General features: G+C 46.8%; 1 protein-coding gene across 4 annotated transcripts in view; it reads left to right on the top strand.

Moving 5' to 3' along the window:
- The first annotated feature begins 682 nt into the window (after positions 1-682).
- The window catches only part of LOC137504197 (transmembrane protein 87A-like), a 234,116-nt gene continuing 218,405 nt past the window's right edge, over positions 683-16,393 (top strand). For all 4 annotated transcript variants that reach the window (XR_011019443.1, XM_068232292.1, XM_068232289.1 and 1 more), the window contains exons 1-4: positions 683-1,101; positions 5,277-5,340; positions 11,567-11,658; positions 14,119-14,229. Coding sequence is in view for 3 of the 4 variants with exons in the window: in XM_068232292.1 (XP_068088393.1) it covers positions 976-1,101; positions 5,277-5,340; positions 11,567-11,658; positions 14,119-14,229 (393 nt within the window). In the remaining variant the exon portion in view is untranslated. The remainder of the gene's footprint in view (positions 1,102-5,276; positions 5,341-11,566; positions 11,659-14,118; positions 14,230-16,393) is intronic.

A 16,393-nucleotide genomic window follows, 5' to 3' on the forward strand; every position in this document is an offset into this window, starting at 1 on the left:
AGAGAGGGGACATGGGTGCCACTGCCAGATATGTGTAGAGCACACATACTGGCTATAACGTGCTGCTGATTATAGGCTGTCTGTTCCGTAGTTGTGCACAGTGAACACATTGGAAGCTTTTGGCTCAACACAGCTCAGTAACTTTCCAGGCACTGTGATTACAGGGCAATATGATCCTCCTGCACTTGGCACTAAACAGCTGCACTTCACTTCTGGGAATGTTTTCATTCACTGTGCGACGTTTGCTTTCAAAGAGTACAGATGAGCATAGAGGTGAAATACATGTAAAGCGTATGATTGCAGCATGTGGGTATTGGGTGCAAGCAAACATTTCTGCTCTCTGCTCGTCCCTCCTCCCTTCTCTGTCCACTCATTGCCCTCTGTCCATCTTCTCCCCTTCTCTGTGTGTCCACCCCCTCCCCTTCTCCTGTCCACAGCAGGGAAAGACCTGTCCTGCTACTCATTTCACCCCTGAATGTGCCGGTAGTAAAATGATCCGAGATTCGGATCAAAGATCCGGATCTTTTCAATGATCCGATTCGAATCATCCGGATCATTGAACAGATCCGAACTTCCCATCTGTAGTGCTTTGCTCTAGTTCTATTTCCGCACTAGCACTACATTTCTTCGTGGACCAATAGTCACGTGACAGCGTCAAAAAACAGGAAGCTCGCAGGCGCCAATGAGTGTGTGTCTTCAGTAAGATGGTGGAAGCGCTACAGCTCTCAGGACACATTTGGTTACCTAAGATAAATAAAGGCTTCCCCTCTAGCAGTCCAGGCTTGCAGAAGCCTACGCTGCCTATTCAGTGGTCATGACCAAGAGGCGTTGTAACCGCGCCTCTCCGCCTCCAGGTGAAGCTGTGACGTCAGAGCTGGCCAGGTGAGCAGCTCCGGGTTGGCACGGGCAGCTGTCAGCAAGTCTGTCTGCTAAGGAGGAAGAATACGCTGCCTTGTCTGCGCGAGTGGCTGCAGGATGATTGGCGCCTACACAAGTCATCTCTTATCTCTCAGCCTTCTGCTGCTGTGCCTGGGCCTCGCTGTGTCGCCGGGGGTGCATGCAGTGCGGGAGCCGGGGGTGTTCACTGATCAGCGCTCCAACGTAAGTAGCAGCACTGCTCTACCGCCTAGGCAGGGGCTTCTCATAGAGGCAGCCGGGTGCGCGCATCACGTGCCCACACATGGGGGAGGAGAGGAGGGCAACTGTGCTCCTCTTATTGTCACTTGTGGTGATGTCACCGGAATGTGATCAGGGACAGTGACTGAACTTCCCTTGTCATTCCTGACAGGAGGCCGAAAGACTCACAAGTGTCTTTTTCTATTACAATAATTATACTTTTTTTTATTGTATGAGAATAATATTGGAATTTATGCAGTCATAGATTTAAAAACTTGGATATTGTCAAAAGTTATGCAGATTTTTTTGCACTGTCCTCTGAATGAGTTATTGGGTCTTTGGTTAGGCATGCTATATACACCAATTAAAGAAGCTTTTTAACCACTTCAAGACCTCAAGCTTACACCCCCCTAGTGACCAGGCCATTTTTCATTACATAGGACTGTGCAGCTTTGTTAGGGTGCTGCACAGCCCTACAACTCAGCACACAAATTCTTTGTACCTCCTTTTAGTGTAATAGGACACTCTGTCGAAGGTCTCTGATAGCTGCTGTGACCACTTTTTTAAAAAAAAAAATTTTTTATTAACAACAAAAGGGAGTCTTTTCCCTCCCTCTCCCTCTTCCCCCCTGTGCCCTCCTAAATCACCATAGGATGACGATCGGCACTGCTGCCCGCCTCTTGTAGGCATCAGCCTATGAGAGGACACACAATCGGAGCCGCTCTGAGGGACAGCCGAGTGTCCCTCGTACAGAGCTGCAGGAAATCGTAGCACTGTACAATTGTAAACAAAGGGGAATTCTTTCCCCTTTCGGCTCTAAACGATCGCGGCTAGCAGGCGTGATCCGAGCTCCGTGAACCGGCAGGGACTGATCTCGCATGCGCGCACGCATTCCCTGCCAAACTGTAGCTCCAGGACTTGACGCCAATCGGCGTTAGGCGGTCCTGGGGCTGCCGCCGCGGTCACGCCCCTCGGCGTGATGCGGTCCTTAGGTAGTTAAAGTGAATGGGAACCGCATTTAAAAAAATGAGACAGATACTTACCCAAGATTAGGGAAGGCTCTGGGTCCTATAGAGCCTTCCCACTCCTCTCCTGGTCCCCTCGTTCTAGTGCTGGCTCGCCCGGTAGCAGTATTTGACTAATTTAGTCAAATACTGCTTTACCCGCCCGAAGAAGGCTTCAAAAGTCTTCAGGGAGCCCGAGTGCTCCTGAAAAAGGGCGGCCCTGTACTGCACCTGCGCAAGCATGCTCTCTTGCACGCTTACGCCTGTGCAGTATGGAGCCGCACCTTTTTTCGGGAGGACACGGCTCCCAAAGACTTCCAAATACCCTTTCGGTGGGGGTTTGAAACGGGGGGGGGGGGGGTTCCCATTCACTTTAAAGAGGAATTTTAACCAAGGATTGAACCTCATTCCAATCGGTAGCCGATACCCCTTTTCCCACGAGAAATCTTTACCTTTTCTCAAATAGATCATTAGGGGAGTCTGTATGTGGTATATTGTGGGGAAACCCCTCCCACAGTGTGATGTCATGACAATGGTCCTGACAATTTGCTGTCTGTGAGGGCTCGTTTCCACTAGTGCGGTGCAGAATCGCCTGCATTCCACCGCGGACGAATGCGTGCGTTTTTGCCGCGATTTCGCATAGGTAAGGTATATGCGAATTTAACCATGTCACTGCTGGTGTAAATTAACATTATTACCTATGCGATTTCGCGTCAAAAAACGCATGGTCACCCCGCATGCGATTTCCCTATTAAGATACATTAGCGGCGATTCGTGCACATTCCTTCTGCACGCGAAATCTGACGGCTCTGCCGTGCAGATTTCTGCCGCTTCAAAAAACGCTGCCGCACCCGCAGAAGTGGAAACCGCCCCATCCACTGACATTGCCTATGCGAATCCGCGTGCAGTGCCCGCATGCGGATTCGCACTAGTGGAAACGAGCCCTCAGCCTTGTTGTATTGTGGGATGTAATGGCTTTTTCCAACTGCCAAGCAAGCAATATCTCCCACTGTGCATACAACTCTCAGTTAAGGTGCCCATACATGGTACAATTTTTCATTTTTTTCCGATTAGATAATTTAGTTCGATTATTCAATTAGATCGAATATAAAGATTTTTCCAGCATGTCCAATCGAATTTTTTTTTTTTTTTTTTTATCAACTTTCATTCGATTCGATCATTTAGATAGAATAAACGGGAAAATCGAACATTTTTATTGTATCGTGCATGGGCACCATAACAATTACCTGGCATAACTAAAGATGTCACCACCAGCGACAAATTTCAGAATGTAAATCAGAGGAAAGATTTTACAATGAACAAATGCTGACTAAATAATCTATAAGTGAATATTGTAAACGATAAGTAATTTTATTCATTATGTAATTTTCACTGCAGTTCCTTCCCTCTCCCTCCCTCCCCTCTGTGCCTAACTGTGGAAACAGACAGCTGAAATCTCTGAGACAGTTTTCTGTATCCTTCCCCTAAACCATGATGGTGAACAGTATTTGTCCTCAGGTAATTTCAGCGTTGATTTGAGACCCCCATGTCGCTACCCTGCAGAGAAAATTAAAAGAGGAGGGAAACTTACAATTGACCCCCTCCCCCCTAAATACTCTTTCTCATAATTGGATTCACCTGTGTATGTAGATCAGGGGTCACTGAGCTTACCAAGCCAAATTGAGGCCTCTTTTTCACTAACTGTTTCTAGGCAGTGAAATGCCTCTCAAACTCTCACACTGCTCACTGCTGCCTGGCAACTGCTTGCTGAGCACACAGCTCAACAGTTCATGGAAAAGAGGCCTGAGTTCCAATAATTAGTTCTAAAGGTTTTGGAATCAATAAAATGACAACAGTGCCCAAATCTATGCACCTGCCTAATTTTATTTAAACAATTATTGCACACTTTCTGTAAATCCCTTAAACTTCATTTCACTTCTCATATCACTGTGTGTGTCTCCTATATGATATATTTAACCTCCTTGCCGGTCTAATTCCCGCCGGCAAGGAGGCAGCGCAGAACTTTTTTTTATTTTTTTAAATCATGTAGCGAGTCCAGGGCTCGCTACATGATAGCCGCTGAGCGGCGGCATCCCCCCACCCACTCCGATCGCCTTCGGCGATCAGAGTAAGCATTAAATCCCGTTCAGAACGGGATTTCCTGCAGGGCTTCCCCGTTTGCCATGGCGATGGGGCGGGACGACGTCACCGACGTCATGGACGTCACAGGGAATCCCGATCCACCCCTCAGCGCTGCCTGGCACTAATTGGCCAGGCTGAGCAGGGGTCTGGGGCGGGGGGGGGGGGGGGGGGGGGCAGCGCGGCGGATCAGCGATGAGCGGCGGCAATCGAATGTTACAAGCAGCTAGCAAAGTGCTAGCTGCATGTAACAAAAAAAAATTATGCAAATCGGCCCAGCGGGGCCTGAGAAATCCTCCTGCGCAGGTTACCCCGAGCTGAGCTCGGGATAACCGGCAAGGAGGTTAACTGACATTTTTTATCGTAACAACCAACAATATATACAGGAAAATTATGATTAACAAGGTTGCCTAAACTTTCGCATTCCACTGTATGTAAGTTGGCTTCCAGCTATTGCTGGCGGCCGAATTACAGTGTTTTATTACAGTGTTACATAGGTTGAAAAAAAGACATACGTCCATCGAGTTCAACCAGAGAACAAAGTACAACACCAGCCTGCTCCCTCACGTGTTTTAAAAGTAACTTCAGCTCCGTCTTCTGACGGCGCCGAAGTTGCTCACTGTGTGCTGCTATAGTTGTAATTCGTATTACGGTCTATGGCGGCGTCCAAAACTCCTGCGCTGGATACAATGTGCTCAAGCAAAATATAACAAGTAAAATAGCCTGGTTATTAATGTTTTGCACTGTGCATACACATGTTTATCTATTTGTACATTATGTCTGTGAAACGTTGTCACTTGAGTAATTTGTAAGTAGGGTACTCTCTGTACTCTCTAGTCTAGGGTGACTCTGGTAGGCAGTAGAATAATTCTGGGTGTGTCATTCACAGGACCAGTATACTGCTCTGCAGCTAATGAATCAGGGAATGATGATGTACATGAGAGGGAGTCATATAGAAGTTGGGCATTCTGCTTGCAATGCACCATGCATAAAAAGGCTGCCTATCTTATTTTTTAGGATTATTCAGAGGACATTTTACACAGGAAGATCTTATTTAACCACACAAACATTAAACTGAAACGTAAGTACAGACTATTCATTTCTTGGATGTCGTTTTTATGTCCATTGTTTTGTATAGGTTACTCCTGTACCAGTTTTACAGGTCTTGAGATGAATACCAGTCCTTTACTGTTTACGGCAACATATTTATTGCAAACTGCGTTCTGTAATACTCTTTAATTGCAAGTGTGTATTTATTTAAGTTTTCATCATTTGTGTGTGTGTGTGTATGTATATATTTACATTTTTATTTTATTTACTGCAGAATGCAGCTGTGACACTACAGAACTGGCAGACTGGTTTTGTATAATGATTTGCTGGGAACAATAATGCCTGATACACACCATGCAATTTCCTGTCAGACGGGTTGAATCGATTATTTCCAACAGGTCTTATCTGATTTCAATTTTCTGATCACTTCTATTCAAAATCAATCAGAAAATGATCAGACTAGTCGGGAATAATCATTTTGACACTGATGGGAAATTGCGTGGTGTGTACCAGGCATAAAGTAATCCCCACACACGATCAATAAGTGACAACAGTCTTCAAAACGTTGCTATTTCAAAAAATAGTGGGGTACACACATGACATTTTAGATCTGTTCCACAAAATGTTTTTAGAAATTGAGACGACACCAGTGCATGTCAGTCTCAACTCCAGCTGGTCAAGCCCAGCATTGAGACTAGACTGGGGTTTGCACTGCTATAGCACAACATTGCCTTCAGGCTTCTGTAGCAATGAGTAAATTATACCAAAGCATTTCTTTCTAAATTTGAAACAGACTGTGTAAAATGGATCATTTATTTGTGCACAGAACTAACTAGACATAATGCACCATGTTTTATGAAGGGTGAGTTATACAAAACAAATTAGGTGCAGAGTGCATGAAAAAAAGCAATGTGTGCTTCCTCCCACATTCTAAAAACAACTCTGATAATGATAATGATAATTAGAGATGTCGGCGAACCCCTCACCCTGTACTACTTCCGGGTCACTGTGACCCGGAGTAGTATGGCTGCGCTGGGCCGGCGGTGCGCGACTTTGATCGCGCGCCTGTTGCCGGGCACTTTCTGTGCGTGACATCATGAGTGACGTCACGCTTATGTGCAGAGAGTGTCCGGCAACAGGCGCACGATCAGACACCCACCGCCGGCCCAGCGCAGCCATGCTACTACGGGTCGTAGCGACCCGGAAGTAGTAGCGGCCCATAGAGGTTCGCTGGCGAACGGTTCGCTAACATCTCTAATGATAATCTCTAAGGGCTCGTTCCCACTATCGCGAATCTGCATGCGTCCAACGCATGCAGATCCGCACATGTAATGCAAGTGGATGGGCCTGTTTCCACTGTAGCGTTGTTGAGGTGCGTTTTTTTCAGCGTGAAAAAAACGCACAAAAGAGCCAACGATTTCGCCTGCGTCGGGAATCCGTGCGAATCGCCGCTAATGTATTTAATAGTAAAAACGCATGCGTTTGTTACATGCGTTTTTACCTGCGATTTCGCGTGCGATTTCGCACCTTTTTCAATTTTATTTAGCCCTGGCAGTGTCATGGTTAATTTCGCATGGCACCCTGCCATGCGAAATCGCATGCGAAATCGCGGGTAAAAACGCATGCGGAAACTCATCCGCATGCGTTTTTACAAGCGTCGGAATGCGGCCGAAATCGCGTCGCAACAGTGGAAACAAGCCCTTAGAGTTATAGAGACCCCAGGTATTGCGCCTCTTCTCAACCAATCTCCGTACTAAATGTTGATCTCAAGATCCTTTCTAAAGAGCTGGCCAGGAGGTTGACCCGAGTGATGGAGACCCTCATCCATCCCAATCAGGCCGGACTTATGACATGCAGAGGTACGGACATTAAATTGAGATGCCTTTATACCAATCTGCTGATCTCACATGATAATTACACTGGCACAAGAACCATTGCCACACTTGACGCTGAGAAGGCTTTTGATCTGTGGAGTGGCTGTACCTCTGGTAAGTCTTGCATAGGTTTGTCTCCTGGGTCAAGCTCGTGTATTTGTCTAACAAAGCCAAAATCAAAACGAACAATGTAATTTCTGACTCCTTTCCTCTAGGAAGGATACTCGTCAGGGCTGCCCCCACCCCCCTTCTGTTCACACTTGCAATAGAGCCACCAGCAGTCAGGCTTAGACTAGCCAAGAATGCTGTCAGGCTCCAGGTGGGGAGATTGGTCAAGAAGGTGTCGCTTTACGCTGATGACATGGTACTCTTTCTGGGCGACGCAGGGCCCTCTCTACAAGCAGCACTCCAGATCTTAAACACCTTTGGTGTTTATTCTGGGAGTGGTATAGATTGGGATAAGTCCCTCTTATACCCAATAGATACAAATAACGTCCCTCTAGTTTCTCATGCCCAATTGAGGTGGTTTGCGTAGGTTCAGGCGCTTGGGTATTATAGTAGAAGGTGATCTTGGGCAATTTATCCCATGTAACCTTCAGCTAGTAATCGATCATTACTCTTGTAAGTTGTACCAGTGGCTGGATAGTGTACTGGTTAAGAACTGCCTTTGACATGGGAGATCAGGGTTCAAATCCTGACTAGGTTCAGTACCTATTCAGTAAGAAGTCCCTGGGCAAGACTTCCTGACACTGCAGGGTGGCCCCTTGACCGCTCCTTTAGTGGCTGCAGCTCTTGAGCGCTTTGAGTCCAACAGAAGAGAAGCGCTATACAAATGTTTGTATTAGTATAGTATAAATGTTAGTAAGTGTTCGGCTTGGATGATACTTTGTGGGATGGGTAAATCTTTTTAAGATGCTTTTCCTCACCAGGTTCAATTACGTTTTTAGACAGTCCCCAGTGTGGATCCCACAGTCTATTTCCGCAAAATAGTCTCTTATCACATCTGGTTTCATATGGGGAGGGGGTATTCCTCGACTGTCTCTCTCCACTCTTCAATTCTCCATTGATGGAGAAGGACTTGCCATCCTGGATCTCAGAAAATATTTTTGGGCCTCAGTCCTCGTAACAGCACGGTGGTGATTTGCCCAGGACACACGTAACACTGCTGCTACGTTAGAAGCTGCTGAAGTTGGCTCTTATAAATCACTTATTAATCTTCCTTTCAGGGGGATTAACAGATACTTAACCTCCTTAGCGGTAACCCCGTGTGTGACACGGGGTAAGCCGCCGGAGGGTGCCGCTCAGGTCCTGCTGGGCCGATTTACATAATTTTTTTTTTTTTGCTGGATGCAGCTAGCACTTTGCTAGCTGCGCCAGCACCCCGATTGCCGCCGCCCCGCGCCCGATCGTCGCTATCCGGTGCGGCCCCCCCCCAGACCCCGTGCGCTGCCTGGCCAATCAGTGCCAGGCAGCGCCGAGGGGTGGATCGGGACTCCCAATGACGTCCTGACGTCGGTGACGTCATCCCGCCCCGTCGCCATGGCGACGGGGGAAGCTCTCCAGGAAATCCCGTTCTTTGAACGGGATTTCCTGATCGGAGATCGCCGAAGGCGATCGAAGAGGGTGGAGGGATGCCGCTGAGCAGCGGCTATCATGTAGCGAGCCCTGGGCTCGCTACATGATTTAAACAAAAAAAAATTAAAAAAAACTGCTGCGCTTCCCCCTGGCGGAATTTTTCATACCGCCAAGGGGGTTAAAGATAACTGTTCCTATGTAGGCTGGATACACGCAATGCGTTTTTTCAGTTGATTTTCCGTCCGATTGATTTCCGATTCGATTCTGTTATCTCTTCTTATCTATTTTCATTCACTTCTATGAGAAATCAATCAGAAAAACGATCGAAAATAAGATTGGACAAGTCGGAAATTATCTATCGAGCTATCTAACACAAAATTGTATGGTGTGAACCTAGCATAAGGCATGGGAGGTCAGCAGGGCAGGATGCAGGAATCCAAACACCCTCTCTCCATACATGCCCCTTTGGGTAAACCCTACATCCCACATCTGCAGTTTTAGGCTGACAAGAGTATCAAGCAGGTGAAGCAGCTTGCCTCTGGTGGTAGATTGCTCACGTTTGCACAGTTAAAAGCGCAGTATCAACCAAATAGTATGCTTTTTTCAGTACTTTCAGGTGCGTCATGCTTGACATGCCCAGTTTCCTGGTTTCTGGATGTGGGAGTCTGACAAGATTGAGGGCCTTCTTTTGCGAAAGCATTTGGACTGTCCCCTTTCAGAGGTTTAAGCCAGGCTGCTTCTGCAAACTATGTCCAAATATTATGCCTCTTTCAGTGCGTAGACCTTCTTGGTATGGTAGGTGTCACCTTCTCAGCTGTGGACAAATGTCTGTACCTGAAGTTGGTGTATAGAGCCTACCGGACTCCTATGCAGTTACGTTTTTTACCAAGACAGATCTGAATTATGTACTAAGTTCAAGCGGCGGGAGGTGGGCACCTTTATGCACCTACTATGGGAGTTTGATGTGGTACAGCATTACTGGGTTACAGTTAGCAAGATAATGACAGAGGTTATGGAGGAGCGAATTGTGGTGGATCCTAGGAGTCTTCTCTTGCTACTCTCTCTGCTCAACGGACAACTTTAGTCAAAATCCTGCGTTTCCATGCCCAGAAGGATTTGTCCATGAGTGGTTCTAGGAACAGGCCTCCTCTAAGGGGTTATGGATCAAAAGGGTTGATAAGGCTATGGTTTTGTACGATATAACCTGTTCAAACTGAAATTGTACACAGAAGCGTGGTTCCAATGGTCAGAGTACTCTGCTTCTCTTAATCAGATTACTGAGGAGGATGTACATAATACAGATTGATATATGTTCCATCTGTTTAATATACTGTTTTGATCATTTAAAGTGTACCCGAGACGAGTCTAACTAAAAGGTTTTTTTCATACATACCTGGGGCTTCCTCCAACTCCATGCGCACGGATCGCTCCCACGCCGCCGTCCTCAGTCTTCTCCCTCTTTGGTACCGGGTCCTGTAACTGCAGTCATCTGCGGCCAGTCTGCGCAAGAGAAGTGCGCTCTTTACATATCTCTCCGGCGGCTGAGGGCGCACTTCTCTTGTGCAGACTGACCACGACTGGCTGCAGTTACAGGACCCGGTACCAAAGAGGGAGAAGGCCGAGGACGGCGGTGTGGGAGTGATCTGTGCGCATGGAGCTGGAGGAGGCCCCAGGAATGTATAAAACGTTTAGTTAGACTCGTCTCTGGTTTCCTTTAAGGATTGCTGTTAAGAGAAGGGAGTGATGAGGAGGGGAAGATGATATCTGGTAGGGAGGGCTACAAAATTCATCTATTAAAAAAACAACTGGTAAGGTGTCCATACAGCACTCGAATTTGTGGGCCAATCAACCTTCCAATTCCATAATTTATAGAATCAGCGGAAATCCAGGGCTGTAACATGAAGGCCCCAAATTTCTGGCGCAAGGGCTCAAGTGGGTTTGCGGCAGCAACTGCGTACGGGACCGCAACGACCGACGAACCCCCTTGCTGACGTCCCTCCCAAGAGTATCTGTGTCCTCCCTCATGCCTGTATGCATTGTATAAATTATTATTATTATTATTTATTGTATTTATAAAGCGCCAACATATTACGCAGCTCTGCACAATAGATAAATGGGTTAACATACAAGGTAGGACATACAGGAAACTCACAACAAAACAAGATCATGCAAATGATTTGATAACAATACAGTGTCATAGGTCAAAATAGACTGTTCTAGTCCACGAGAGGGGTGATTGACAGTAAGATTGCATAATTAAGCTGGAAACGCTAGGGAGGAGGGCCCTGCCAGAGGCTTACAATATAAAGGCTCGCTTCTTCAAAGGCACATATAGTGACGCTAGTCATGTGCCTGGTGTCATTTGGTATGGACGCTTACATTGATGGCGGACACCAGAGGAGGCCAGGAGTCGTGCTGGCTGAGAGGTGAACCATTATGGGCACGGGGTAGCACTTACCAGGGCTGTGGAGTTGTAGTCGGGGCAATTTTAGGTACCTGGAGTCGGTTGGAGTCTGAGTCGGTGGTTTCATAAACTGAGGAGTCAGATGATTTTAGTACCAAATCCACAGCCCTGCCACTTACCCTTGAATGGGGGGTGGGGGGGGGGGGGGCTGGGAGGGGAGTGTATGGGCAGGCAACATACCCTCACTGATCAGGTTTGAGTAATGCATGGTTACCCTTAGTTGGTTTCTCTCTAAAAATTGAACCGTATGTAGGGAGATTAGAATGTGAACTTCACTGAGTGACAGGAATTGATTGATTGATCCATAGAAATATTTTGATTGACTTATCTGTTGTCTTCCACAGTTCAGGATTTTAAGTGTCCAAAGCCTGTTAAGATCACTGTCACGTGGTATCTGAAGCATCACCAGTGCTACAATGACTTTACTTCTGTTAAAGTAAGTCTAGCCTAATTGATTATGCCTGGAATGTTGAGTTGATTCAAATTTTTTACAAATGTGTGTAGCTTTAAAATGGACCAATCAAATGCCACAGTGCCTTAATCCATATAGCTGGCCATACACACTTATAGATGACCATCATATAGATCTGTCTCTGATCTAAATCCTTTTTAAAAACATTTTAAATATCATTTTTATTGAATCACATATTGGACAAAGAAAAATACAGTATCTAGGGGTGGCCATTAACGGTACAATCCCGCTGCCTATCGGTCATTTCCGATCTCTCTGGTAATCGATCCGAAACAATCAGTTGTGCCCATTAACTGACAAATTCCCACTTACCAATCAGATTGAAGGGATCGATCCAAAAAAGTATCGATTACATTCATCTGATTGAATTGGGTATTGTCCTTGTAGTGTTTCCTTTGCTAGGAGTGTCCTGCGCAGGCACAGTACGAGAAAAGCTCGTACTGCTCCTGCGCAGCACGCTCCCAGCGAGGAGATCGAAGACGCATGTGGCCAAGGCCAGCGACTTCCGATAACGAGACTGAGCTGCGGCGGGAGACCAGAGAATCGTTCACAGATGGCGCAGGTATAGGGAGGCTGCAGGGGGCTGGCAGGAGCCCCAGGTAAGTGAAACTTTTTTTTTTTTTCTGGACATTACAGGTTTCCTTTAATGGGCATGACTGGTAGTTTCCAATCACCGCAATAATCGATTGGAAGCTATAGATTGTTTGCGGGACTATACCATTAATTGCCACATTATCAGGAATGGCGAACAAGTAATAGCATCAGCCTGGTTTACACAGAGACTGCTTATAAACGCAAGTCCGTCGCTTGAAACGTTCTCACATACCAATTTTCCAAATTACAGTGCACTAGAAATACATGGAATAGATCAGATTGCAAAAAGAAACCAGGGCCTGAGAAATCCTCCTGCGCGACATACCCCGAGCTCAGCTCGGGATTCTCGCCCAGGAGGTTAAAGTGGACCCAAACTCTAGCAAAGCACGATTCACAGCTCAGTTCTGTCTTTATAATAGCCATGTGTACCTCTCATCACTGTGCTTGGCCTGCACCAATCAGGCATTTCTCACTGCATTTATTGATTTATTTTAAATGAATCCAATAGAGAGGCATTCTTTATTACACCCTGAGCAAAGATAAAATGGACAAGACCTGATGATGAAACTGAAGTGTTGCAGTACTGGCTGACTCAGCAGCACAAATTAGGTGGGTAGGGTCACCTTTGTGGTCACAGTAAAATACTAGATGGTGCCCCTTCCATCTCCTCCTTGGCTGTCTCGTGATAGTAGGATGAAGAGTTGTTTTGAGAGTTCAGACTGTTGTTCAGTCTAACCAAGCAGCACGTGCCATTTACACAGTAAAACAGTTGTGCAGACCCAACAAGCCAGGTAATAAAAAAATGAATAACGCAAAAAAATGTGCCATGCACAAACCTTATGCGTTGCAAATTGTGATCTGTTTCACATACTATGCCTTGAAAAAACACAAGTAGGACTTTAACTGTAACTTAAAGTGACCTGAGACAAGAAGTGTCTCAGGTTCTATACTTACCTGGGGCTTCCTTAAGACCCGTTAAGGCTGCTCGTCCCTCGCAGGCGCAGATCGCTCCTAGGGATGGTAGCACGACGGGGGAGCGTGCCTGGCCGTGCATGCATAACCGAGCGCGACACGGCCAGGCTTTCAGGTGTCAGGAGTCACACAGGAAGGAAGCCCCATGTAAGTGTGGAATCTGAGACGCTTCTCATCTCTGGTACACCTTAGGCAGCCTTTCTCAACCTTTGTACCCTGGAGGAACCCTGCAAATAACTTTTGCATTTCAAGGAACCCCTGCAAACATTTTTTTTGATCTTGAGGAACCCCTGCATTTATTTTGCAAGAGGCGTGGTCTTTAAAAGTAGGTGAGGCTGTTTATTTTACTGCCCCCTATTACACTAACACACATTATACTGTCTTCTTATCCTAGTGCTTTCTGACTCCCAATTTAGTGCTTATTTTTACCGTACCCCCTATTACAATGTGCTCTATAATACTTCACCCACAATGGGGAAAAATGCCAAGGAACCCCTACAGAGTACTCAAGGAACCCTGGTATTCCAGGGAACCCTGGTTGAGAAAAGCTGCTTTAAGGTATATCATTTTCTGATGTGTAGAGGCTGACTTTAGATTTGATATGAGCCCAGTGCTAATAGCACATGCATTTTGCTCTCTTCAGCCTCATGCAGCACAAACAGCACTCAAAACTACAGACGTGAAAAGCATTTGATTTACTTTACTATACCTGTTTACTATGGTTCTGTCAGCACCTTTGTAGTTTGATTCTGCGCACTGAGCTGGAGGATGTACCAATACATTGATCTACGCGAGTGATTTACCGGTGCCTGTTACCACGTTGAAATGCAGTTTGTTTGCCTTCTTCATTTGCTACAGGAGGCCACTGAAGATCAAGATGTCATCAAGAATACACAGCCAGGAAGTTCTAATGAAAATTCACAGACCATTGAGTGTACTGAGCAGATGGCTCCCATTTCACTGCAGAATGTAAGTATGGGCCTCTGTTCTTCCTTATCGCTGGTCGGCTAACACAAGTTTTACCTCTGAATATTCTATTCATACCAAATTGATTACAACACAAATAATTGAAGTGGGCCTATAACCATCCACGTAATCTTAGGCTAAGCTATCTGCCAGTCACAGTAGTGCTTTAATGGAGTCCTTGGTTCCATGACAGACCTGTGAAAGCTGCTCCTGCTCAATGTTTAAATCTAGAAGGAGTTAATGTGTAAAAGAAGGTAAGAAACGTGCCCCTAAGAGGTACTTATAAGGAAGGTATTTCCTAACTTTAGCCTTCCAGGCGTCTAGGGTGGGAAGAATGGGAGATAGCCATATGTAAGCAACACATTGTTTGACAATGAACAAAGTTTCAATCACGAATATTGTCACATTTAGCCACATCTTCATATAAGAGATTAAGGAGGCGAATGTTGATGTCAAGTGAGGCAGGTGAGCCCATGACATCGTGCAAAAAGTGCACAACTTGTTTCCAAAAGTCTGCAATAGGCGGACATTGCCAAAGAAGGTGTAAAAAAGATGGATTAGGAGTTAAACATTTAGAGCACAGCGTTGAGGCGGATGAGGAAAATTTAGCTATGCGGATTGGAATAAGATAACTGATGTAGGACATATAGTTGGGTGAGAGGCATGGAGAGACTAGTTTAGGGGATAGTAATCAGTCTTCCCATTCTTTCTCCTCTAGCTTCACGCCAAGATCAGACCACCTAGAGAGTGCCTTCTCCGACACAGAGATTATGTGGTTCCAAAAGTAAAGAGTAAAAAGTGTCCCTAGGAGGTACTTAGTTCAGGAGTTGGTAGCCTCTAGATTCTAATAAGGCTTCCTCCATAGCAGAGGGAATCCAGTGCTGGGACCCCACTAAAGTTCACTTGGCGGAAGCCTTGTGTATCCGCTTTCCCTCGGGTTCCGGCGGTAATAGCCGAGCCTTATCGTGCCGCTCTACTGTACAGGTGTGCAGCACATCGCTGTAGAACAAAACCGTTCTCGCACGGCTGTTTCTGACGGAGCCGAAGGGGAAGCGGATACTGCGCCTGCACAGGAGCGCTGATGTAAATATTATTGCCATGTGCTGTTTGGGGGAGCCCGCGCTGGAACGGGCTGGCTAAGGAGGAACGGTTTGAGAAACCACTGCATTACAGTACACCTGTGAGCTTTTAAAAATAAAAAAAATCAGATACTTTCCTCAGAAGCAGGAAGTCCCATTAAGATCCCTTTCCCGACGTAAGTATCTGATTTTTTTTATTTTTTTTATTTTTAAAAACTCACAGGTGTACTTTAACCACTTGAGGACCGCCCCCAGCCGATTGGCGGAGGCAAGGGCTGGGCCCAAACGACCGCAATACTCCCATCGGCGGCAGGCGTGGTTATGCGGCGATCGCGTCATTCGTGACGCGATCAGCCGCCAGCGACAGGCTCCGCCCCCCCTCGCGCTGTAACCCGCTGGCCGTTCGGAAGCGCCGGCGGGTTACTAGCTGCCCGATCGCCGCTACAAAGTGTATAATACACTTTGTAATCTATACAAAGTGTATTATACAGGCTGCCTCCTGCCCTGGTAGTCCCAGTGATCGAGGGACCACCAGGGCAGGCTGCAGCCACCCTATGTCGCACCCAATCACACTGATCTTCCCCCCCCCCCCCTTCCCTCTGATTGCCCACAGCACCCCTCAGACCCCCCGCCCACCCCCCAGACCCATGTTTACACCCAATCACCCCCCTAATCACCTATCAATCACCCCTGTCACTATCTGTCAGCGCTATTTTTTATATTAGGTCCCTAACTGCACCCTGGGGGCTCCTGATCACCCCCCCCCCCCACACACACACACACACCCTCAGATCCTCCCTAGACCTCCCCCCTGTGTACTGTATACATCTATTCTCCCCACTAATCACCTGTCAATCACCCCCTGTCACTAACACTGCCCCCGGGGGCTCCTGATCACCCCCCCCACACACACACACACACACACACACACACTCTCAGATCCTCCCCAGACCCCCCCCCCCCCTGTGTACTGTATATACATCTATTCTCCCCACTAATCACCTGTCAATCACCCATCGATCACCCCCTGTCACTAACACTGCCCCCTGGGGGCTCCTGATCACCCCCCCACACTCTCAGATCCTCCG

The sequence above is a fragment of the Hyperolius riggenbachi genome, chromosome 4, assembly GCF_040937935.1.
Source record: "Hyperolius riggenbachi isolate aHypRig1 chromosome 4, aHypRig1.pri, whole genome shotgun sequence".
Taxonomy (NCBI): domain Eukaryota; kingdom Metazoa; phylum Chordata; class Amphibia; order Anura; family Hyperoliidae; genus Hyperolius; species Hyperolius riggenbachi.